The sequence below is a fragment of the Heptranchias perlo genome, chromosome 6 (genome assembly GCF_035084215.1).
Source record: "Heptranchias perlo isolate sHepPer1 chromosome 6, sHepPer1.hap1, whole genome shotgun sequence".
Lineage (NCBI taxonomy): Eukaryota > Metazoa > Chordata > Chondrichthyes > Hexanchiformes > Hexanchidae > Heptranchias > Heptranchias perlo.
Genome location: NC_090330.1, coordinates 111,450,336 through 111,474,789, shown reverse-complemented (window position 1 = coordinate 111,474,789; position 24,454 = coordinate 111,450,336). Strand labels below are relative to the sequence as shown.

Here is a 24,454-nt window from a genome sequence, read left to right as displayed (position 1 = left end):
AAGCACTTCTTCACACAAAGGGGAGTGGAAATCGGGAACTCTCTCCCCCAAAAAAGCTGTTGAGGCTGAGATTGATCGATTTTTGTTGGATGAGGGGGTTAAAGGGTTAAGAACCAAGGCGGGTAAATGGAGTTAAGATACAGATCAGCAATGATCTAATTGAATGGAGGATCAGGCTCGAGGGGCTGAATGGCCTCCTCCTGTTCCTGTGTTGGCCAGGCAGGTTTCTGACCCGTACTGAAAACTATTGCCATGTTTCAGAGTTTGAGTGTCTATGCCCTCCCCCCCCCCGCTGGGAATGTGTGCGTATGTGTGTGGATCAGTGTGTGGGTCAGTGTGTGGATCAGTGTGTGGGTCTCTGTCTGTGTGTGTGGATCAGTGTGTGGATCAGTGTGTGAGTCAGTGTGTGGGTCTCTGTCTGTGTGTGTGTGTGTGGATCAGTGTGTGGATCAGTGTGTGGGTCAGTGTGTGGGTCTCTGTCTGTGTGTGTGTGTGTGGATCAGTGTGTGGATCAGTGTGTGGGTCAGTGTGTGGATCAGTGTGTGGGTCAGTGTGTGGGTCTCTGTCTGTGTGTGTGTGTGTGGATCAGTGTGTGGGTCAGTGTGTGGGTCAGTGTGTGGATCAGTGTGTGGGTCAGTGTGTGGGTCTCTGTCTGTGTGTGTGTGTGTGGATCAGTGTGTGGATCAGTGTGTGGGTCTCTGTCTGTGTGTGTGTGTGTGGATCAGTGTGTGGGTCAGTGTGTGGGTCAGTGTGTGGGTCTCTGTCTGTGTGTGTGTGTGTGTGTGTGTGTGTGTGTGTGTGTGTGGATCAGTGTGTGGATCAGTGTGTGGGTCTCTGTCTGTGTGTGTCTGTGGGTCAGTGTGTGGGTCTCTGTCTGTGTGTGTGTGTGTGTGTGTGTGTGTGGATCAGTGTGTGGGTCTCTGTCTGTGTGTGTGTGTGTGTGTGTGTGTGTGGATCAGTGTGTGGGTCAGTGTGTGGATCAGTGTGTGGGTCTCTGTCTGTGTGTGTCTGTGGGTCAGTGTGTGGGTCTCTGTGTGTGTGTGTGTGTGGGTCAGTGTGTGGGTCAGTGTGTGGGTCTCTGTCTGTGTGTGTGTCTATGCCCCCCTCCCCCCGCTGGGAATCTGTTTCCCGATTTGGGGAGCCCACACTCTCCTGATAGGGGGCAGATCCCAACCACCTACATCCAGGAATCTTCGATGGAGGTTGGGAGAAACAAGGCTGAGACTTGCTTGGAGAACTGCTGGAGATTAACCAGCTAAAGGCTCACTGTTTCCCTGAGCACAATCCCACTCCTTATACAGCTGGGACCAGCTACCCGCTGGGCTGTTGATTTGGGTTAAATAATTCACAGCAGTGGTTAAATCGCACAGGACACAGAATCACTCGCAGTTTTCTCTTACTTTTCTTCGATGATAGTTTGCCCATTGCTGTTCGTTTCTTCTACAATAATTTTTTCTTCTTCCGGTAATAAAACCTGAGGAGCAGATTCTTTGCGATAAGCTGCAATACAGAGAGTTTAGAGACTGAAGTCACTGTCCCAGGACACCAGTGAACAGAGGAACTACATAGAAAGTTCCAGTAATTTATGGGCAAAGTTGCGATAAAATTACTACCATGCTGTGTGTGTAGGTCTGTGTGTGTCTGTCTGTCTGTCTGCGTGCGTGCATCTGTCTGTGTGTGTGTGTCTCTGTCTGGCTGTGTGTGTGTGTGTGTGTGTGTGTGTGTGTATCAGTGTGTGGGTGTCTGTCTGTGTGTCTGGCTATGTGTGTGTCTGTGTATATGTGTGTGTCTATGTGCGTGTGGGTCTGTGTGTGCGTGCGTGTGTGGGTCTGTGTGTGTGTGTGTGTGTGTGTGTGTGTGTGTTGGTCTGTGTGTGTGTGGATCTGTGTGGGGCTGTTTGTGTGTGTGTGTGTAGGTATGTTTGTGGGTCTGTGTGTGCGTGTGTGTGTGGGTGTGTGTGGTCTGTGTGTGTGGGTCTGTGTGGGCTGTGTGTGTGTGGATCTGTGTGGGGCTGTCTGTGTGTGTGTGTAGGTGTGTGTGTGTGTGTGTGGGTCTGTCTGTGTGTGTGTGTGTAGGTGTGTGTGTGTGTGGGTATGTGTGTGCGTGCGTGTGTGGGTATGTGTGGTCTGTGTGTGTGGGTCTGTGTGGGTCTGTCTGTGTGTGTGTGTGTGTGTGTGTGTGTGTGGGTATGTGTGTGGGTGTTTGTGCAGACTGTTCCCCATATCATTATTCCATTGACTCTGTAATAACCTGAAGCTGTTGTGTTAACCTTTGATCTTCAGTGATCTGATGCAAAGCTTCTTCTCCCATCTGTGCTGAGAGGAAATTTGACCCTGCTCTTATTTACCAATTTTCCTTCTTAAACGGGGTAATTTTATCCACAGGAAAACCGGCAGGACAGATTTTACCCATTATTTAAAAACTAGATGTGAGAGTTGTTCAGTCAGCGTTACCTCCACCATCTTCCACATTAATCCATAAAACCTACTCCGATATTGTCACAACTCATAGCTCTCAATCTTCTCAATTCACACTGTTCCTTGTACAACACTAAGTGTGAAGAGGGCAGGACCACAGGAGAAGAACCAGGTGACCGTGGGCTGGGTCGTCCAGGCTGAGGCCTTCAGCCAGATGTGCACCACTTTCATGTCAAGTGTGATTATTTTGGCCTACATTTTGAAACTGCCAAAAACAGTGTCACAGTTTCATTTAAATGTTATAATTCTATTGAAATGAAGCCAAGTGACGGTGACCATTCTGGGCCTGGGAGTTTGGTGACCAGGGGCATGGATTTAAAGTAATTGGTAGAAGGATTAGAGGGGAGCTGAGGAGAAATGTTTTTCACCCAGAGGGTGGTGGGGGTCTGGAACTCACTGCCTGAGAGGGTGGGAGAGGCAGAAACCCTCAACTCATTTAAAAAGTACCTGGATGTGCACCTGAAGAGCCGAAACTTACAGGGCTACGGACCAAGTGCTGGAAAGTGGGATTAGGCCGGATAGCTCTTTTTGGGCCGGCACGGACAAGATGGGTCAAATGGCCTCCTTCTGTGCCGTGACTTTCTATGATTCTATGATTATTCTGGTCCTGGGAGTTTGGTGATTATTCTGGGCCAGTGCCGAGTATTAATGACATGGCAGAAATGTGTTCTGATGATGGTGTTGTCTCTCAGGCAAACCACATAGCTCTCACAGCCCCTCTGATGCCTGTAAATGTGGCAGGAGTGAGGTAGGACCTGGCTGCCCAGGATGCTGCACAAGAGGTCACCTGACCGCAGGTCCACCTCAGGACTTGGCTGTTGGGAGATGAGGGCCATCCCCACTGCACAAGAGGTCACCTGACCGCAGGTCCACCTCAGGACTTGGCTGTTGGGAGATGAGGGCCATCCCCACTGCACAAGAGGTCACCTGACCGCAGGTCCACCTCAGGACTTGGCTGTTGGGAGATGAGGGCCATCCCCACTGCCAAGAGGTCCTATCAACACACATCAGCCAGCCACCTCACTGCCACTCAAGTACCACCGAGGGGAAGCACTAGACTGGGGTACGAAGGGACCCAGGGGACGTACTGGGGTAGGACAGTGTGGTGGTTCTGTTACTGGACCAGTAATCGAGAGAACGTGAGTTCAAATCTCACCGTGCCAGTTTGAGAATTTGAACTCAGGTTAAATAAAAACTTGAAATAAAAAGCTGACAATAGTAAAACCGACCACAAAGTTATTGGGTTATCGTGAAAACCCAACTGGTTCACTAGGAAACCCACCGTCCTTACCCAGACAGGCCCCATATGTGACTTCAGTCTCACATTAATGTGGTTGATTGTTTACTGCCCTTTGAAATGGCAGAGCAAACCACACAGTTATATCAAACCGCCAGCATTTCAAGGTCCAGCAGGACCTTCTCAGGACAACTAGGGAGGGGCAATAAATGCCGGCCTTGCCAGCGATGCCCACACCCCGAGAATCAACAGAAAACACAGTCAGGTGAGAAGGACTAGGTGCACACAGTATATAGAATGAACATAAAACAATGGTGCACCAAAGCTATTGTGCATGCGGACTTTGCTCTTGGAACGGTCTGGAAATTGCTTGAAAGGGAGCTTTGGGAACAGTTCTGAGCAGGGAGAAGGGGCTGCTGGTGATGGCATCTATGTGGAGGGAAGGGTGAAGATGTAAAGAGGATGGTTTCTGCACTTGCCAGATGTGGAAGTCAAGAGAAAGTCTCCTGTTCAATGTATCTTGCAGCCAACAACAGGATGTCCACGTCCATCTCAGTCTCAAGCCCCTGACGCCATCTTCCTCCAAGGCCTCCAAGATGTAGCCTCTTTGTGAGGCAAAGTGATGCAGCAGGCAACAGACAATCTCAAACCCTGAGACATTAGCCTGATGAGATTGATCGACGACAGATTGATACCATTATTGCCTCATTCCCACGAAACCAACCAAACAACGGGCAGGTGATCTCCCCCACCCGAGGGAAATTACATCACAAAATGGGCTGGGTGTTAACGTTTTAAAGTGCGAGGACTTGTGATAAAATCCCACTCCCACTTGTCTTACCAGCGGGCTGCCCAATTAACACCACCAATACAGGCGGACTGTGTGGGCAAAGGATGGCCATTCGTCCAAATCATTCAGCAGGAACAAGCATCTTGTGAGTTTGAGTTGTGATTTGGTTTGGTGTGCAGCTCTTTTTACATATTTTAATTTATTTGTCCCTGTAATTTTTTGATAAGTCTCCGGCTGTCTTGTCCAAATTGATTAGTACGTCTGTAAACCATCAGAGAGAGAGAAGATGGGTCAGGGCGACTGACTGACAGTCATTTTTTTTTATTCGTTCATGGGATGTGGGCATCGCTGGCGAGGCCGGCATTTATTGCCCATCCCTAATTGCCCTTGAGAAGGTGGTGGTGAGCCGCCTTCTTGAACCGCTGCAGTCCGTGTGGTGAAGGTTCTCCCACAGTGCTGTTAGGAAGGGAGTTCCAGGATTTTGACCCAGCGACGATGAAGGAACGGCGATATGTTTCCAAGTCGGGATGGTGTGTGACTTGGAGGGGAACGTGCAGGTGGTGTTTTTCCCATGTGCCTGCTGCTCTTGTCCTTCTAGGTGGTAGAGGTCGCGGGTTTGGGAGGTGCTGTCGAAGAAGCCTTGGCGAGTTGCTGCAGTGCATCCTGTGGATGGTACGCACTGCAGCCGCGGTGCGCCGGTGATGAAGGGAGTGAATGTTTAGGGTGGTGGATGGGGTGCCAATCAAGCGGGCTGCTTTGTCCTGGATGGTGTCGAGCTTCTTGAGTGTTGTTGGAGCTGCACTCATCCAGGCAAGTGGAGAGTATTCCATCACACTCCTGACTTGTGCCTTGTAGATGGTGGAAAGGCTTTGGGGAGTCAGGTGGTGAGTCACTCGCCGCAGAATACCCAGCCTCTGACCTGCTCTTGTAGCCACAGTATTTATGTGGCTGGTCCAGTTAAGTTTCTGGTCAGTGGTGACCCCCAGGATGTTGATGGTGGGGGATTCGGCGATGGTAATGCCGTTGAATGTCAAGGGGAGGTGGTTAGACTCTCTCTTGTAGGAGATGGTCATTGCCTGGCACGTGTCTGGCGCGAATGTTACTTGCCACTTATGAGCCCAAGCCTGGATGTTGTCCAGGTCTTGCTGCATGCAGGCTCGGACTGCTTCATTATTTGAGAGGTTGCGAATGGAACTGAACACTGTGCAATCATCAGCGAACATCCCCATTTCTGACCTTATGATGGAGGGAAGGTCATTGATGAAGCAGCTGAAGATGGTTGGGCCTAGGACATTGCCCTGAGGAACTCCTGCAGCAATACCCTGGGGCTGAGATGATTGGCCTCCAACAACCACCACCATCTTCCTTTGTGCTAGGTATGACCCCAGCCACTGGAGAGTTTTCCCCCTGATTCCCATTGACTTCAATTTTACTAGGGCTCCTTGGTGCCACACTCGGTCAACTGCTGCCTTGATGTCAAGGGCAGTCACTCTCACCTCACCGCTGGAATTCAACTCTTTTGTCCATGTTTGGACCAAGGCTGTAATGAGGTCTGGAGCCGAGTGGTCCTGGCGGAACCCAAACTGAGCATCGGTGAGCAGGTTATTGGTGAATAAGTGCCGCTTGATAGCACTGTCGACGACACCTTCCATCACTTTGCTGATGATTGAGAGTAGACTGATGGGGCGGTAATTGGCCGGATTGGATTTGTCCTGCTTTTTGTGGACAGGACATACCTGGGCAATTTTCCACATTGTCGGGTAGATGCCAGTGTTGTAGCTGTACTGGAACAGCTTGGCTAGAGGCGCAGCTAGTTCTGGAGCACAAGTCTTCAGCACTACAGCCGGGATGTTGTCGGGGCCCATAGCCTTTGCTGTATCCAGTGCACTCAGCCGTTTCTTGATATCACGTGGAGTGAATCGAATTGGCTGAAGACTGGCTTCCGTGATGGTGGGGATATCGGGAGGAGGCCGAGATGGATCATCCACTCAGCACTTCTGGCTGAAGATGGTTGCAAACGCTTCAGCCTTGTCTTTTGCACTCACGTGCTGGTCTCTGCCATCATTGAGGATGGGGATATTTACAGAGCCTCCTCCTCCCATTAGTTGTTTAATTGTCCACCACCATCCACGACTGGATGTGGCAGGACTGCAGAGCTTTGATCTGATCCGTTGGTTGTGGAATCGCTTAGCTCTGTCTATAGCATGTTGCTTTCACTGTTTAGAATGCATGTAGTCCTGAGTTGTAGCTTCACCAGGTTGGTACCTCATTTTTCGGTACGCCTGGTGCTGCTCCTGGCATGCTCTTCTATACTCCTCATTGAACCAGGGTTGAATCCCCTGGCTTGTTGGTAATGGTAGAGTGAGGAATATGCCAGGCCACGAGGTTACAGATTGTGCTGGAATACAATTCTGCTGCTGCTGATGGCCCACAGCGCCTCATGGATGCCCAGTTTTGAGCTGCTGGATCTGTTCTGAATCTATCCCATTTAGCACGGTGGTAGTGCCACACAACACGTTGGATGGTGTCCTCAATGCGAAGACGGGACTTCGTCTCCACGAGGACTGTGCAGTGGTCACTCCTACCAATACTGTCATGGACAGATGCATTTGCGACAGGTAGATTGGTGAGGACGAGGTCAAGTAAGTTTTTCCCTCGTGTTGGTTCGCTCACCACCTGCCGCAGGCCCAGTCTAGCAGCTATGTCCTTCAGGACTCGGCCAGCTCGGTCAGTAGTGGTGCTACCGAGCCACTCTTGGTGATGGACATTGAAGTCCCCCACCCAGAGTACATTTTGTGCCCTTGCTACCCTCAGTGCTTCCTCCAAGTGGTGTTCAACCTGGAGGAGGACTGATTCATCAGCTGAGGGAGGGCGGTAGGTGGTAATCAGCAGGAGGTTTCCTTGCCCATGTTTGACCTGATGCCATGAGATTTCAGCAACAATCTGAGACGTAAACGTTAATAATCAGGAGGCCTGAGCCGCATCCGGTTCACACTGCAGTGTGGCAGGCGTGCCAGTTATATTTCTCTCTTCCGAGGAAGAATAGTTAACCCTGGAACTGCTGAAAATCTAGTGTGTCATTACTTCTATAGAACCATAGAAAAGATACAGCACAGAAGGGGGACATTCGGCCCATCGTGTCCGCACCGGCTCGAAGAACAACCAGGTGCCCATTCTAATCCCACCTTCCAGCACCCGGTCCGTAGCCCTGCAGCTTACAGCACTTTAGGTGCAGGTCCAGGTACTTTTTAAAAGAGTTGAGGGTCCCTGCCTCTTACACCAATTCGGGCAGCGAATTCCATGCACCCACCACCCTCTGGGTAAAAAAGTTTTTCCTCATGTCCCCTCTAATCCTTCCGCCAATCAGCTTAAATCTATGTCCTCTAGTTCCTGAACTCTCCGCTAGGGGAAACAGGTACTTCCTGTCTACTCCATCTGGGCCCCTCATAATTTTGTACACCTCAATCAAGTCTCCCCTCAGCCTCCTCTGCTCCAAGGAAAACAACGCCAGCCTATCCCATCTCTCCTCATAGCTGCAATTTTCAAGCCCTGGCAACATTCTTGTAAATCTTCTCTGCACTCTCTCCAGGGCAATTACGTCCTTCCTGTAATGTGGTGACCAGAACTGTGCACAATACTCCAGCTGTGGCTTTACCAGCGTTTTATACAGTTCCATCATTACATCCCTGCTTTTGTATTCTATACCTCGGCTAATAACAGAGAGCATTCCGTATGCCTTCTTCACAACCTTATCTACCTGTACTGCCACCTTCAGGGACCTGTGCACATGCACTCCAAGGTCTCTCACTTCCTCTACCCCTCTCAATATATTCCCGTTTACTGCGTATTCCCTTTTACTGTTGGCCCTCCCCAAGTGCATTACCTCACACTTCTCCGGGTTCAACTCCATTTGCCACTTTTCCGCCCACTCCACCAACCCATTGATATCTTCTTGGAGTCTACAGCTATCCTCTTCACTATCAACTACACAGACAATTTTTGTGTCGTCTGCAAATTTGCCAATCATGTTCCCTACATTCAAGTCCAAATCATTAATATATACCACAAATAGCAAGGGACCCAACACTGAGCCCTGTGGCACACCACTGGAAACAGATTTCCATTTGCAAAGACACCCATCGACTTTTACCCTTTGTTTCCTGTTACTGAGCCAATTTTGGATCCAATTCGCCACATTTCCCTGTATCCCATGGGCTTTTACCTTTCTGACCAGTCTGCCATGTTGGACCTTGTCAAATGCCTTACTAAAATCCATGTAGACAACATCCACTGCACTACCCTCATCAATCCTCCTTGTCACTTCCTCAAAGAATTTAATCAGATTTGGAAGGCATGACCTTCCCTGAACAAATACATGCCGACTATCCCTGATTAAACCATGCCTTTCCAAGTGACAGTTTATCCTATCTCTCAGTATTGATTTTAATAGTTTGCCCACCACCGAGGTAATACTGACCGGCCTATAATTGTTCGGCCTTTCCCTCGTACCCTTTTTAAACAATGGTACTACGTTTGCAGTCTTCCAGTCCTCCGGTACCTCCCCTGTATCTGGTGAGGATTGGAAAATTATCCTCAGAGCATCCGCTATTTCCTCCCTGGCTTCCTTCAATAGTCGAGGAAACAATCCATCCGGCCCTGGTGACTTATCAACTTTCAAGGATTTCAGTCCCTCTAGTACTTCCTCTCTCGTTATGTTTACCTTATCCAATATTTCACACCTCTCCTCTTTAACTACTACGTCCGGATCATCCTTTTCCGTTGTGAATACGGAGACAAAATATTCATTTAAAACCCTACCCACATCCTCTGCTTCTACACACAAGTTACCCTCATCATCCATGATAGGTCCCACCTTTTCCTTAGCTATCCTCTTGTTCTTAATGTGCTGATAAAACACCTTTGGGTTTTCTTCAATCTTACTAGCTAACATTTTTTCATGCCCTCTCTTTGCTTTCCTTATTTCCTTTTTTACATCATCCCTGTACTTTCTATACTCCTCTCGGCTTTCTGCAGTATTTAGTTTTCTGTGAAAGTCATAAGCTTTCTTTTTCTGCTTTATCTTGCCCCGTACACTTCTCGACAACCAGGGGGCTCTAAATTTGGCAGTGCCACCCTTTTTCTTTGAGGGGACGTGTCTGCATTGTACCCGTAGAATTTCACTTTTTAGTGCCTCTCACTGGTTTGCCACTGATTTCTCCTCAAGTAGTTGTGTCCAGTCCATTTCTGCCAAATCACCTCTTAGTTCTGTAAAATTTGCCTTCCCCCAATTTAAAACGTTTACTCCTGATTTAACTCTGTCCTTTTCCATAATAATGCTAAAACTAACTGAATTGTGGTCACTATCCCCAATATGGTCACCCACTGTCACTTCACCCACTTGCCCATCTTCATTTCCCAGGAGTAAATCTAGAATTGCATCCCCTCTTGTTGGGCTTGTCACGTACTGGCTAAAAAAGTTCTCCTGGACACCGATCAAGAATTTTGCGCCCTCTGAGCCCCTCACACTGTTTGAATCCCAGTTGATGTTCGGGTAGTTGAAGTCCCCTACTATTATTGCCCTCTTATTTTTGCACTCAGAAATTTGCCTACATATTTGTTCTTCTATCTCCCTTTCGCTATTCGGGGGTCTATAGTTCACTCCTAGTAGTGTGACTGCCCCTTTTTTATTTCTTAGCTCAACCCATATGGCCTCGATTGATGATCCATTTAGCATATCATCCCTTCTCACAACTGTAATTGATTCTTTAATCAATAATGCTTCCCCCCTCCTTTTTTATCACCCACTCTATCCTGCCTGAAAACTCTATATCCAGGGATATTGAGCTGCCAATTATCCCCCTCTTTAATCCAGGTTTCCGTTATAGCAATGATATCATGCTGCCATGTGTCTATCTGTGCCCTTAGCTCATCTGCTTTGTTTGCTTCTGTTCACGTTAGCCACTGGTTATCAATACGTTTGGCAGTTTAGAGCTTAAGCCACAGTCTAGTGAAATGTTGTTTCGACTGCCGCCCAGATTTGATGGAGATGAGATGTGGGCAAAAAATATAGCCAATAATCTGAAACAGAGTAACAAGAGCTTTCTGTTCAATCCCTGAGGTCACAACAAATGACCCACATATTAGGCGGGTAAAGTCGCACTGTGATAACGGTGAGTTATATCTGTCCAGTCGGATTTAGTGGCGAGCCCTTTAAATCCAGTCTCAGTACGTAAGCAGAATCCTGCACCAAGCCTGTTATCGACAGTGCTGTAACCTGTCGATGATTCCTGTACAGAGTCTGTTATCGACAGTGCTGTAACCTGTCGATGATTCCTGTACAGAGCCTGTTATCGACAGTGCTGTAACCTGTCGATGATTCCTGTACAGAGCCTGTTATCGACAGTGCTGTAACCTGTCGATGATTCCTGTACAGAGTCTGTTATCGACAGTGCTGTAATCTGTCGATGATTCCTGTACAGAGCCTGTTATCGACAGTGCTGTAACCTGTCGATGATTCCTGTACAGAGCCTGTTATCGACAGTGCTGTAACCTGTCGATGATTCCTGTACAGAGCCTGTTATCGACAGTGCTGTAACCTGTCGATGATTCCTGTACAGAGCCTGTTATCGACAGTGCTGTAACCTGTCGATGATTCCTGTACAGAGCCTGTTATCGACAGTGCTGTAACCTGTCGATGATTCCTGTGCAGAGCCTGTTATCGACAGTGCTGTAACCTGTCGATGATTCCTGTACAGAGTCTGTTATCGACAGTGCTGTAATCTGTCGATGATTCCTGTACAGAGCCTGTTATCGACAGTGCTGTAACCTGTCGATGATTCCTGTACAGAGTTTGTTATCGACAGTGCTGTAACCTGTCGATGATTCCTGTACAGAGCCTGTTATCGACAGTGCTGTAACCTGTCGATGATTCCTGTACAGAGCCTGTTATCGACAGTGCTGTAACCTGTCGATGATTCCTGTACAGAGCCTGTTATCGACAGTGCTGTAACCTGTCGATGATTCCTGTACAGAGCCTGTTATCGACAGTGCTGTAACCTGTCGATGATTCCTGTACAGAGTCTGTTATCGACAGTGCTGTAATCTGTTGATGATTCCTGTACAGAGCCTGTTATCGACAGTGCTGTAACCTGTCGATGATTCCTGTACAGAGTTTGTTATCGACAGTGCTGTAACCTGTCGATGATTCCTGTACAGAGCCTGTTATCGACAGTGCTGTAACCTGTCGATGATTCCTGTACAGAGCCTGTTATCGACAGTCCTGTAACCTGTCGATGATTCCTGTACCAAGCCTGTTATCGACAGTGCTGTAACCTGTCGATGATTCCTGTACAGAGCCTGTTATCGACAGTGCTGTCGCCTGTCGATGATTCCTGTACAGAGTCTGTTATCGACAGTGCTGTAACCTGTCGATGATTCCTGTACCGAGCCTGTTATCGACTGTGCTGTAACCTGTCGATGATTCCTGTACAGAGTCTGTTATCGACAGTGCTGTAACCTGTCGATGATTCCTGTACAGAGCCTGTTATCGACAGTGCTGTAACCAGTCGATGATTCCTGTACCGAGCCTGTTATCGACAGTGCTGTAACCTGTCGATGATTCCTGTACAGAGCCTGTTATCGACAGTGCTGTAACCTGTCGATTATTCCTGTACAGAGCCTGTTATCGACAGTGCTGTAACCTGTCGATGATTCCTGTACAGAGCCTGTTATCGACAGTGCTGTAACCTGTCGATGATTCCTGTACAGAGCCTGTTATCGACAGTGCTGTAACCTGTCGATTATTCCTGTACAGAGCCTGTTATCGACAGTGCTGTCACCTGTCGATTATTCCTGTACAGAGTCTGTTATCGACAGTGCTGTAACCTGTCGATGATTCCTGTACAGAGCCTGTTATCGACAGTGCTGTAACCTGTCGATGATTCCTGTACAGAGCCTGTTATCGACAGTGCTGTCGCCTGTCGATGATTCCTGTACAGAGCCTGTTATCGACAGTGCTGTAACCTGTCGATGATTCCTGTCCAGAGCCTGTTATCGACAGTGCTGTAACCTGTCGATGATTCCTGTACAGAGCCTGTTATCGACAGTGCTGTAACCTGTCGATGATTCCTGTCCAGAGCCTGTTATCGACAGTGCTGTAACCTGTCGATGATTCCTGTACAGAGCCTGTTATCGACAGTGCTGTAACCTGTCGATGATTCCTGTACAGAGCCTGTTATCGACAGTGCTGTAACCTGTCGATGATTCCTGTACAGAGCCTGTTATCGACAGTGCTGTAACCTGTCGATGATTCCTGTACAGAGCCTGTTATCGACAGTGCTGTAACCTGTCGATGATTCCTGTACAGAGCCTGTTATCGACAGTCCTGTAACCTGTCGATGATTCCTGTACAGAGCCTGTTATCGACAGTGCTGTAACCTGTCGATGATTCCTGTACAGAGCCTGTTATCGACAGTGCTGTAACCTGTCGATGATTCCTGTACAGAGCCTGTTATCGACAGTGCTGTAACCTGTCGATGATTCCTGTACAGAGCCTGTTATCGACAGTGCTGCAACCTGTCGATGATTGCTGTACAGAGCCTGTTATCGACAGTGCTGTAACCTGTCGATGATTCCTGTACAGAGCCTGTTATCGACAGTCCTGTAACCTGTCGATGATTCCTGTACAGAGCCTGTTATCGACAGTGCTGTAACCTGTCGATGATTGCTGTACAAAGCCTGTTATCGACAGTGCTGTAACCTGTCGATGATTCCTGTACCGAGCCTGTTATCGACAGTGCTGTCACCTGTCGATGATTCCTGTACCGAGCCTGTTATCGACAGTGCTGTAACCTGTCGATGATTCCTGTACAGAGCCTGTTATCGACAGTGCTGTAACCTGTCGATGATTCCTGTACAGAGCCTGTTATCGACAGTGCTGTAACCTGTCGATGATTCCTGTACAGAGCCTGTTATCGACAGTGCTGTAACCTGTCGATGATTCCTGTACAGAGCCTGTTATCGACAGTGCTGTAACCTGTCGATGATTCCTGTACAGAGCCTGTTATCGACAGTGCTGTAACCTGTCGATGATTCCTGTACAGAGCCTGTTATCGACAGTGCTGTAAGTACAAGCTGAGAAGAGAAATAATTCAAACTGAGACAATGCTGTGATTGGCTCACTCTGTATACGACTTGAATCTCAATGATCTGATTTTCGAAATCCAGGTAGTCCTGGTAACCCTTTTCTGGGATGGAAAACGGAGTCCTCTGTTCAAATTAGTCTGTTTGAGAATGGGAAACTCTTGAATTAACCATCGGTTTTGAATTTCCAAGAAACGGTGTTGGTTTATTAATCACAATGGCAAGAAATTCAAGGAAAGGAATCAGTCTTTTATTAAGCTTACTTCTTAGAAATGCAATCTTTTCATTATTTTGTCCACTTGAGGAGTTTGTTGGAAGGATGTGGACTGTGTCTGCTCATTGATCCTTTAATACAATTGCTTTAATATTTTTAACTTAAAATGATGCGACACTATTGGGGCATAGTTCAGTCCAGTCTCTAAACCAATTACAGGCTCGGGTTCACTGTTCATTTTGCTCGGAACAATATCTAGATCTCAAAGGCCAGAACAGACCGTCTCAAAGGCCAGAACAGACCGTCTCAAAGGCCAGAATAGACCGTCTCAAAGGCCAGAATAGACCGTCTCAAAGGCCAGAATAGACCGTCTCAAAGGCCAGAACAGACCGTCTCAAAGGCCAGAACAGACCGTCTCAAAGGCCAGAATAGACCGTCTCAAAGGCCAGAATAGACCGTCTCAAAGGCCAGAATAGATCATCTCAAAGGCCAGAATAGTCTGTCTGAAAGGCCAGAATAGACCGTCTCAAAGGCCAGAATAGTCTGTCTGAAAGGCCAGAATAGACCGTCTCAAAGGCCAGAATAGACCGTCTGAAAGGCCAGAATAGACCGTCTCAAAGGCCAGAATAGACCGTCTGAAAGGCCAGAATAGACCGTCTCAAAGGCCAGAATAGACCGTCTCAAAGGCCAGAATAGACCGTCTCAAAGGCCAGAATAGACCGTCTCAAAGGCCAGAATAGACCGTCTCAAAGGCCAGAATAGACCGTCTCAAAGGCCAGAATAGACCGTCTGAAAGGCCAGAATAGTCTGTCTGAAAGGCCAGAATAGACCGTCTGAAAGGCCAGAATAGTCTGTCTGAAAGGCCAGAATAGACCGTCTCAAAGGCCAGAATAGTCTGTCTGAAAGGTATCGAGATTGATCCAAAATATGAGAGCAGAAATAACTTAGTGTAAGGGTGGAAAATATATTTAAGGGCGTGGGGGGTGAGCAGGAGAGTGGGTTTAAAGGGCGTGAGGGGGGGGGGTGAGCGGGGGAGTGGGTTTAAAGGGCGTGAGGGGGGGGGGTGAGCGGGGGAGTGGGTTTAAAGGGCGTGAGGGGGGGGGGTGAGCGGGGGAGTGGGTTTAAAGGGCGTGGGGGGGGGGTGAGCGGGGGAGTGGGTTTAAAGGGCGTGGGGGGGGGGGTGAGCGGGGGAGTGGGTTTAAAGGGCGTGGGGGGGGGGTGAGCGGGGGAGTGGGTTTAAAGGGCGTGGGGGGGGGTGAGCGGGGGAGTGGGTTTAAAGGGCGTGGGGGGGGGTGAGCGGGGGAGTGGGTTTAAAGGGTGTGGGGGGGGGTGAGTGGGGGAGTGGGTTTAAAGGGCGTGGGGGGGGGTGAGCGGGGGAGTGGGTTTAAAGGGCGTGGGGGGGGCAGCAGGAGAGTGGGTTTAAAGGGCGTGGGGGGGGGGGTGAGCAGGAGAGTGGGTTTAAAGGGCTGGGGGGGTGAGCGGGGGAGTGGGTTTAAAGGGCTGGGGGATGAGCGGGGGAGTGGGTTTAAAGGGCGTGGGGGGGGGGGTGAGCAGGAGAGTGGGTTTAAAGGGCTGGGGGGGTGAGCGGGGGAGTGGGTTTAAAGGGCTGGGGGGTGAGCGGGGGAGTGGGTTTAAAGGGCGTGGGGGGGGTGAGCGGGGGAGTGGGTTTAAAGGGCGTGGGGGGGGTGAGCAGGAGAGTGGGTTTAAAGGGCGTGGGGGGGGGTGAGCGGGGGAGTGGGTTTAAAGGGCGTGGGGGGGGTGAGCAGGAGAGTGGGTTTAAAGGGCGTGGGGGGGGGTGAGCGGGGGAGTGGGTTTAAAGGGCGTGGGGGGGGTGAGCAGGAGAGTGGGTTTAAAGGGCGTGGGGGGGGGTGAGCGGGGGAGTGGGTTTCAAGGGCGTGGGGGGTGAGCGGGAGAGTGGGTTTAAAGGGCGTGGGGGGGGTGAGCAGGAGAGTGGGTTTAAAGGGCGTGGGGGGGGGTGAGCGGGGGAGTGGGTTTAAAGGGCGTGGGGGGGGTGAGCGGGGGAGTGGGTTTCAAGGGCGTGGGGGGTGAGCGGGAGAGTGGGTTTAAAGGGCGTGGGGGGGGGTGAGCAGGAGAGTGGGTTTAAAGGGCGTGGGGGGGGGTGAGCGGGGGAGTGGGTTTAAAGGGCTTGGGCGGTGAGTGGGGGAGTGGGTTTAAAGGGCGTGGGGGGGGTGAGTGGGGGAGTGGGTTTAAAGGGTGTGGGGGGGGGTGAGTGGGGGAGTGGGTTTAAAGGGCGTGGGGGGGGTGAGTGGGGGAGTGGGTTTAAAGGGCGTGGGGGGGTGAGGAGAGTGGGTTTAAAGGGCGGGGGGGTGAGCGGGGGAGTGGGTTTCAAGGGCGTGGGGGGTGAGGAGAGTGGGTTTAAAGGGCGGGGGGGTGAGCGGGGGAGTGGGTTTCAAGGGCGTGGGGGGTGAGGAGAGTGGGTTTAAAGGGTGTGGGGGGGGGGGTGAGCAGGAGAGAGGGTTTAAAGGGCGTGGGGGGGTTAGTGGGGGAGTGGGTTTAAAGGGCGGGGGGGGTGAGCGGGGGAGTGGGTTTAAAGGGTGGGGGGGTGAGGAGAGTGGGTTTGAAGTGAATGGTTCATTTGGAGAAAAACTCCAGCACAGACTTGATGGGCTGTCTGGTCTGTTTCTGTCTGGAACATTCTACGATCAGCAGTGCCTGATTGTCAGACCGTATCATCAGGACGTTTCAGGTTGACGAAAGTTAACATACAAAAAAAGCCAATGTTCTAATAAAGGCATATTTTATTTTAAACTGTATTTTACAATAGAAGTGAAATTATTTATAAAACAAACACTTGAGTGGGATATATGCAAACCACAAGGAGAATACACAGACTGTACAATGTGCAGCACTCAGATATACAGAGATTGTTTATTTAAAGGCATTTACTCTTAAAGCTGATTTTCACCAACAATCAGCTGTTACTGACATAACATTACAGCATGAGGTTACTGAGCATACAACAGGAAACACAGTGTGTTTAATGGGAAGGTACCTGATACAACGAGACGAGTTATCTAATCTCACCTCATGGTGTGAAAAGTCTTCCAAACCATGAGTAATAATACACTCACTTATTTTACCCTTAGCTAATAATAATGGGAAAATTTGCAGCTCGAGTTAACCAGGAATGAACTATTATATCCAGCCGGTCGGACTGGAGACCCGACAATGATCTCAGATCAAGTGCCTCTTCTCACCGTGTGATACCACCTCAGGAAGTTTTAATTGTTCAATTTAGAGAAATTGGATATTCCAGAGCAATCATTTTTAATTACACCAAATGAGCAATTAATGCAGGAGAAAGGTTCTGTTATACTTTAAACCCTAATAAATCAGGAGCGTCCAAACTACAGCCCTGGGGCCAGATGTTAACCCTGAACCCACCCAATCGTATCCTCAAAGCCCAGGCAAACCCATTCCTCTTTCCCCTAACGTTGCTCCTCGTGCTGGTTTGTCCAGTTTGTGGGCCTGGAGGTTTGGAAAGTGCTGTTCTTTGTGCTGTTGCCTCATCGGTGGATAAATCCTAAAACCAGAACACCAGGCTGTGTAAGGGGCCAGTTTTAACATGGTAATCCCATGCCTACCAAGAACTGGACCGAGCCTGGCCAAACACAGGACCCACAGAGTCAACAGGCACAGGAGACTTTAGACCTGTCCATCTGGGTGGGATCTGCACCCTTGCCCCAGAGGTGAAAGGCCCTCTCTAATTGTTCAACCAATGTCAATCACTGCCGAGAATATTATTGAAGATCAGACAACAGCATCTTCTCCAGGACACATCGAGGAGAATTCGGACTCCCTTCATATTTGTCTCAGCCTTCAAACTCACAAATGTTGGACACTCCTGCTATAAATAAATGTGTCTGTTATATCGGGACTCGTTGATCGCACAATATACACGCTAACACTCCCAACCTCTGGATCAAATGATTTTGTTTTTGTTTTGAATTTACGACTTTTATACCCACTGTTTTCTTAGTGTCCACCAGCTCAAACGGATTCGTAAAAACAACCTGCAGAGAAATTGTTTGGGGGAAGAATATGAGCTACGTTTCCCGGCACAGGGCAGCGTGTGATGGGAGCGTAATTCAGGAAACCAAACGCAGAGCTCAGCACACAACGCACCATTTCCCAGTCGCATTCATACCCCCACCATGCAACGCTCTGTGCTGCAGCGCTAACTTGTAAAATGAGTGCGTTAACCTGGTGGTTCTGGTCCTGGGCTAGTAACCCAGATCCTACCAGGGAAAGTTGTGAATTGAATTCAAGAAATCTGGTCATTTATGGGCCAGCATCAGACAAAATGACCGTGAAATCTGCCAAATTGTTGTAAAAACCCAACTGGTTCACTAATGTCCCTCAGGGAAGGGAACCTGCCGTCCTTACCCGGTCTGGGCCGACACGTGACTCCAGTCCCACACCTGCCGTCCTTACCCGGTCTGGGCCTACTCGTGACTCCAGTCCCCACACCTGCCGTCCTTACCCGGTCTGGGCCTACACGTGACTCCAGTCCCACACCTGCCGTCCTTACCCGGTCTGGGCCTACACGTGACTCCAGTCCCACACCTGCCGTCCTTACCCGGTCTGGGCCTACTCGTGACTCCAGTCCCCACACCTGCTGTCCTTACCCGGTCTGGGCCTACACGTGACTCCAGTCCCACACCTGCTGTCCTTACCCGGTCTGGGCCTACACGTGACGCCAGTCCCACACCTGCTGTCCTTACCCGGTCTGGGCCTACACGTGACTCCAGTCCCACACCTGCCGTCCTTACCCAGTCTGGGCCTACACGTGACTCCAGTCCCACACCTGCCGTCCTTACCCAGTCTGGGCCTACACGTGACTCCAGACTAACACCTGCCGTCCTTACCCGGTCTGGGCCTACACGTGACTCCAGTCCCACACCTGCCGTCCTTACCCGGTCTGGGCCTACACGTGACTCCAGTCCCACACCTGCCGTCCTTACCCGGTCTGGGCCTACACGTGACTCCAATCTTACTCTTGCTGTCTTTTCCCAGTGTGGGCCTACAGGTGACTCCAATAAATCCCATTGGAGAGTGAACCTCTCCCCCGGGATAGGTTTTGAAACTTTGGTGCCACAAATCCTCAAAGTTAATTACACTCCGAGACCCATCAGACAAAACTTGTGATTCTACTTGATCCGGAAATAAAATAATTGCATTGGAAAAGCTTACAACATATAGTGACTTGAAACTGTGACAATATGAAGCAAACCGTGAGCAGTTATTCGGTGCTGCCTGAACAGGCTTTATCCTTCACACATCCTAAACTTTCATTGTGAAACAGTGACCTGAACAATTGCTTCGTACCAATTTACAAAAACAGCATGTAATATAATAAATACTCATTCCAAGCAATAAATGATCTTTCACTAAGAGCCCTCCACAACAACACCTCTGAGAAACTATTTTCCAACAAGCCATTTAATTCTGTTGTTGAATAAGTTACTTTGTTTGGCTGCCTCTGTAAAAGTTCTTCGAGTTAAATATTAAATGTATTAAACAAATCGGGGGCCAACGGCAAAATTTAACAGCAAAGGCTTTTGGGAATATTTCTCATTAAACCTTCTGAACCACAGATGTCTGATTTAACGATAAACAGACACTCTTTACAAAATAAGGAGCTTAACATTTTGCCTTGTCTTTCAGCTTTTACAATCAAGTGCCTTTTTCTTTCACAAACACTGTTCTTGAATTTAATGGTATTTCAGTCTTGCTCCATTTGCTCAGCATAGTATGGGACTTATAGAAATGTAATTCAAATGTAACTTTTTTTTCTTTAAAAACTGCTTTGATCAAAGTCTTTAAATACACACAAAAGACTCAATGCAGTTTATGCAGCGTATAAAATAATGGAAGCAAATCTCAACAACGGTAAAGACTACAAGATATCAAGGCATTGAGTCGCTGGAAAGTTTAAAGAAACTTCAAATTTTTAACCTCTAAGCCACTTCAGTTAAAATCCGGATAAGAAGAAAATTCATGTGAGCTGCATTTACACCTGCTCTTAAAGGCCAGCATTTCAATACCAGCAGGGAGGAGTGAGAACGGGTTTCAAAAACAAAGAATAAAATCTGCTCTCCTGGCCGGCCTCCAATCTTCCACCCTCCATAAACTTGAGCTCATCCAAAACTCTGCTGCCCCGTATCCTAACTCGCACCAAGCCCCGTTTACCCATCACCCCTGTGCTCGCTGACCTACATTGGCTCCCGGTCCAGGAACGCCTCAATTTTAAAATTCTCATCCTTCAGGTCATCCTCCCATGGCCTCGCCCCTCCCTATCTCTGTAACCTCCTCCAGCCACACAACGCTCAAGAGATCTCTGCGCTCCTCCAATTCTGGCCTCTTGCGCATCCCCGATTTTCATCGCTCCACCATTGGCGGCCGTGCCTTCAGCTGCCTGGGCCCTAAGCTCTGGAATTCCCTCCCTAAATCTCTCCGCCTCTCTCTCTCCTCCTTTAAGACACTCCTTAAAACCTACCTCTTTGACCAAGCTTTTGGTCACCTGTCCCAATATCTCCTTATGTAGCTCGGTGTCAAATTTTTGTCTAATTATGCTTTTGTGAAGCACCTTGGGACATTTTACTACGTTAAAGGCGCTATATAAATGCAAGTTGTTGTTGTAGCTGGGGATGTATTTACATGACAGGTGTAGCCTTGATGTGGAATGGTTCTGCTTTGCACCATTGGGTGGATTTTATGAATGGGCGCTCCCAGCAAGGAGCCTCACTAGCTGGGACCACCCATCGAGATATTGCAGGGTTCCTCCCCACAATTCTATAGTATCATAGTAGGTACACAGGAGGAGGCCGTTCGGCCCATCATGCCTGTGCCGGCTCTTTGAAAGAGCTATCCAATTAGTCCCATTCCCCCTGCTCTTTCCCCATAGCCCTGTAAATTTTTTCCCTTCAAGTATTTATCCAATTCCCTTTTGAAAGTTATTATTGAATCTGCTTCCACCGCCCTTTCAGGCAGCACATTCCAGATCAGAACAACTCACTGCGTAAAAAATGTTTCCTCATGTCACCTCCGGCTCTTTTGTTGATCACCTTAAATCTGTGTCCTCTGGTTACCGACCCTCCTGCCACTGGAAACAGTTTCTCCCTATTTACTATATCAAAACCCTTCATGATTTTGAACACCTCGATTAAATCTCTCCTTAAACTTCTCTGTTCTAAGGAGAACAATCCCAGCTTCTCCAGTCTCTCCACATAATTGAAGTCCCTCATCCCTGGTAACATTCTGGTAAATCTCTCCTGCCACCTTCAAAGATTTGAGTACATGTACTCCCAGGTCTCTCTGTTCCTGCACCCCCTTTAAAATTGTACCGTTTAGTTTATTTTGCCTCTCCTCATTCTTCCCACCAAAATGTATCACTTCATACTTCTGTGCATTAAATTTTATCTGCCATGTGTCTGCCCATTTCACCAGTCTGTCTCTGTCCTCCTGAAGTCTGTTACTATCCTCCACATTGTTTACTACATTTCCGAGTTTTGTTTCATCTGCAAACTTTAAAATTATACCCTGTATATCCAAGTCCAGGTCATTAATATATCTCAAAAAGATCAGTGGCCCTAATACTGACCCCTGGGGAACACCACTGTAAACTTCCCCGCAGTCTGAAAAACAACCGTTCACCACTACTCTCTGCTTTCTGTCCCTTAGACAATTTTGTATCCACACTGTCACTGTCCCTTTAATTCCATGGGCTTTAATTTTGCTAACAAGTCTATTATGTAGCAAATAATCAAATGCCTTTTGAAAGTCCATAAACACAACATCAACCACACTCCCCTCATCAACCCTCTCCGTTACTTCATCAAAGAACTCAATCAAGTTGGTCAAAAATGGTTTTGCTACTCTGGCAGTGCACGTTTAATGAAATTGATCCAAAGATTTAAATGCAGAGTCGGGACATGATCCAACACTGGAATGAAACAGAGTGAGATTCCCCGGGTTCAAACTACACAAGATCAGTGTCAGTGCAAAACAGAAACCACTTCACACGGACATTCAGCTGGCAGTATAAACGCACCCTTATACACAATTACCAGAACTAAGAGATTATACCTATCAGGAAAGACTGAACAGGCTGGGGCTCTATTCTCTAGAAAAGAGAGGGCTGAGAGGTGACCCGATAGAGGTCTTTAAAATTATGAAGGGGTTTGATAGGGTAGACGTAGAGAAGATGTTTCCACTTGTGGGGAGACCAGAACTAGAGGCCATAAATATAAGAGAGTCACTAATAAATCCAAGAGGGAATTCAGGAGAAACTTCTTTACCCAGAGAGTGGTGAGAATGTGGAACTCACTCCCACAAGGAGTAGTTGAGGTGAATAGTGTAGATGCATTTAAGCAGAAGCTAGATAAACACATGAGGGAGAAAGGAATAGAAGGGTATGCTGATAGGATGGGATGAAGTAGGGAGGGAGGAGGCTCGTGTGGAGCATAAACACCGGCACAGACCAGGTGGGCCGAATGGCCTGTTCCTCTGCTATAAAATTCTATTTAATCCTAATTACCAGCAGCACAAATATATATTTTTAAATTTGAAAATGTAAATCAACTACATCTTCATCAATTCCCAAATTAATGGGAGATATTTAAGAGCTGTGTTAACATCACTCCCAGTGATTTCCAGCCATGGATCTCTGTGTTCTTGAAATGCTGTAGCCTTTAGCGTCCCTTTACAATGAAGCATACAAATGTAATTTAAATCATTTAAAACCACTACAGTGTAGTATATGGCATGTTTAGAACATTAAAATACTGCAATACCCATTCAGCATAATTCTAAGCCTACTGATGGGGTTCTGCTGCAGACAGCAGATTGTTTGAGACACACTGCAGTCATCGCGCTTTCTGTACAAGGGGAGATTTCGCAAGCCTATGGCTCCCGAGGCTGTGCTTAACCCACCTCAAGCTCACATCGAGCGCTGGGCTCGACAGGCCCCTGCGGGATTCCTACAGACAGAAATTCCCATGTCGATCTCCGCATCTCAATCCCCTGCACCAAGTGAGCAAATTGAGGGTATCCAGCACGTACTATCCTAGTGTTTCGTAGTACTAGGTTCAATAGATTGATTCCTGGGATGAGAGGGTTGTCCTATGAAGAGAGGTTGAGTAGAATGGGCCTGTACTCTCTAGAGTTTAGAAGAATGAGAGGTGATCTCATTTAAACATACAAGACTATTAGGGTTTTGACAGGGTAGATGCTGAGAGGCTGTTTCCCCTGGCTAGAGAGTCTAGAACTAGGGGTCATAGTCTCAGGATAAGTGGTCGGCCATTCAAGTCTGAAATGAGGAGAAATTTCTTCACTCAGAGGGTGGTGAATCTTTGGAATTCTCTCCCCCAGAGGGCTGTGGAAGCTCAGTCATTGAGTATATTCAAGGCTGAGATGGATAGATTTTTGGACTCTGGGGGAATCAAGGGATATGGGGATCGGGCGGGAAAGTGGAGTTGAGGTCGAAGATCAGCCATGATCTGATTGAATGGCGGAGCAGGCTCGAGGGGCTGTGTGGCCGACTCCTGCTCCTATTTCTTATGTTCTTATGTAGTACAACATTTTATTGAAGGTTTGTTTATAACTTTGACAAGCCTAAGTTTCTATACAAATCGAACGTTTTAGTCTAACTTTTCAAATAACTTGGGTGGGGGGAATGGAAGTTTTAACACCTGCCGAGTTTGTGCATTCAGGACAACCTACGCTAGGCCAGTCTATCTCCTGTTATTTACATATAATAAAACAGTAAGAATTGTCCACTCATAACATGCTTTAATGTAAACATATTTATCGATGAGACATTAACTACCATTAATCAACGGAAGCCAGGATATTCAATCACCACAGCTGAAGCAACAGGGGTAAGAGGACCATTTAGGATTTGCAATATTTTTGCAAGATCAGGAAATGCCAAAATCTCAATTGCTGTAGACGATAGTTCTGGTTTTATTAAGGCTCCGAACACAAAAAACAATTTTCTTCTCCTGGTCAGTTTGCCCCCTTCCCTCTTCCTCTGGTCAAGGGTCTTAAGTCCTCTCTGGAGTCTGGTCACCATCCAGCACCTCACCACCTCCCCCACTGTCCATTGGTCACGAGTGGACCTGGACCGTGAGTGCAGGCAGTTATTCGACCATAGAGGCAAGTCCACACCCTCAGGGTCACAGGGCACCAATCAGGAGCAGGAATACTGGTTAATTTTCCCCTCCCCTGATCCAGGGGCACTGAGGCCAATTGAAGCCCCGCCCCCTCTCCTGGCACCTAACTCAGGAGAGACCAGTCAACTAAAGGGGGATCTTCCTGCTCGGCCTGACCCCACCACTCTCTGGATAGACGCACTACCCAATGAAAGGGGGGGGGGTGGGGGGGAAAGAGAGAGAGAGAGGTGGGAAAGGGGATGGGGAAAGAGCCTCAGGAACAAGCTAGAAAGTTCCTTGCTTTGACACATTAACATAAGGACACAGTATAGCAGGGAAAACATCACCAAACACCGAATTAATACAACAAGCAATTCTTACAAACTGGAGATTTCCTTAGTTCTGGTGAGATATATACGA

General features: G+C 48.3%; 1 protein-coding gene across 4 annotated transcripts in view; it reads right to left on the bottom strand.

The window, feature by feature from the left end:
• The window catches only part of arhgef7b (Rho guanine nucleotide exchange factor (GEF) 7b), a 144,056-nt gene that overhangs the window by 12,029 nt on the left and 107,573 nt on the right, over window positions 1-24,454 (bottom strand). For 2 of the 4 annotated variants that reach the window (XM_067986659.1, XM_067986658.1), the window contains one exon: window positions 1,401-1,500. In XM_067986659.1, the coding sequence (XP_067842760.1) occupies window positions 1,401-1,500 (100 nt within the window). Of the gene's footprint in view, window positions 1-1,400; window positions 1,501-16,600; window positions 17,728-24,454 lie in introns of those variants that run through there. The other 2 variants (XM_067986656.1, XM_067986657.1) reach the window with 2 other exon arrangements.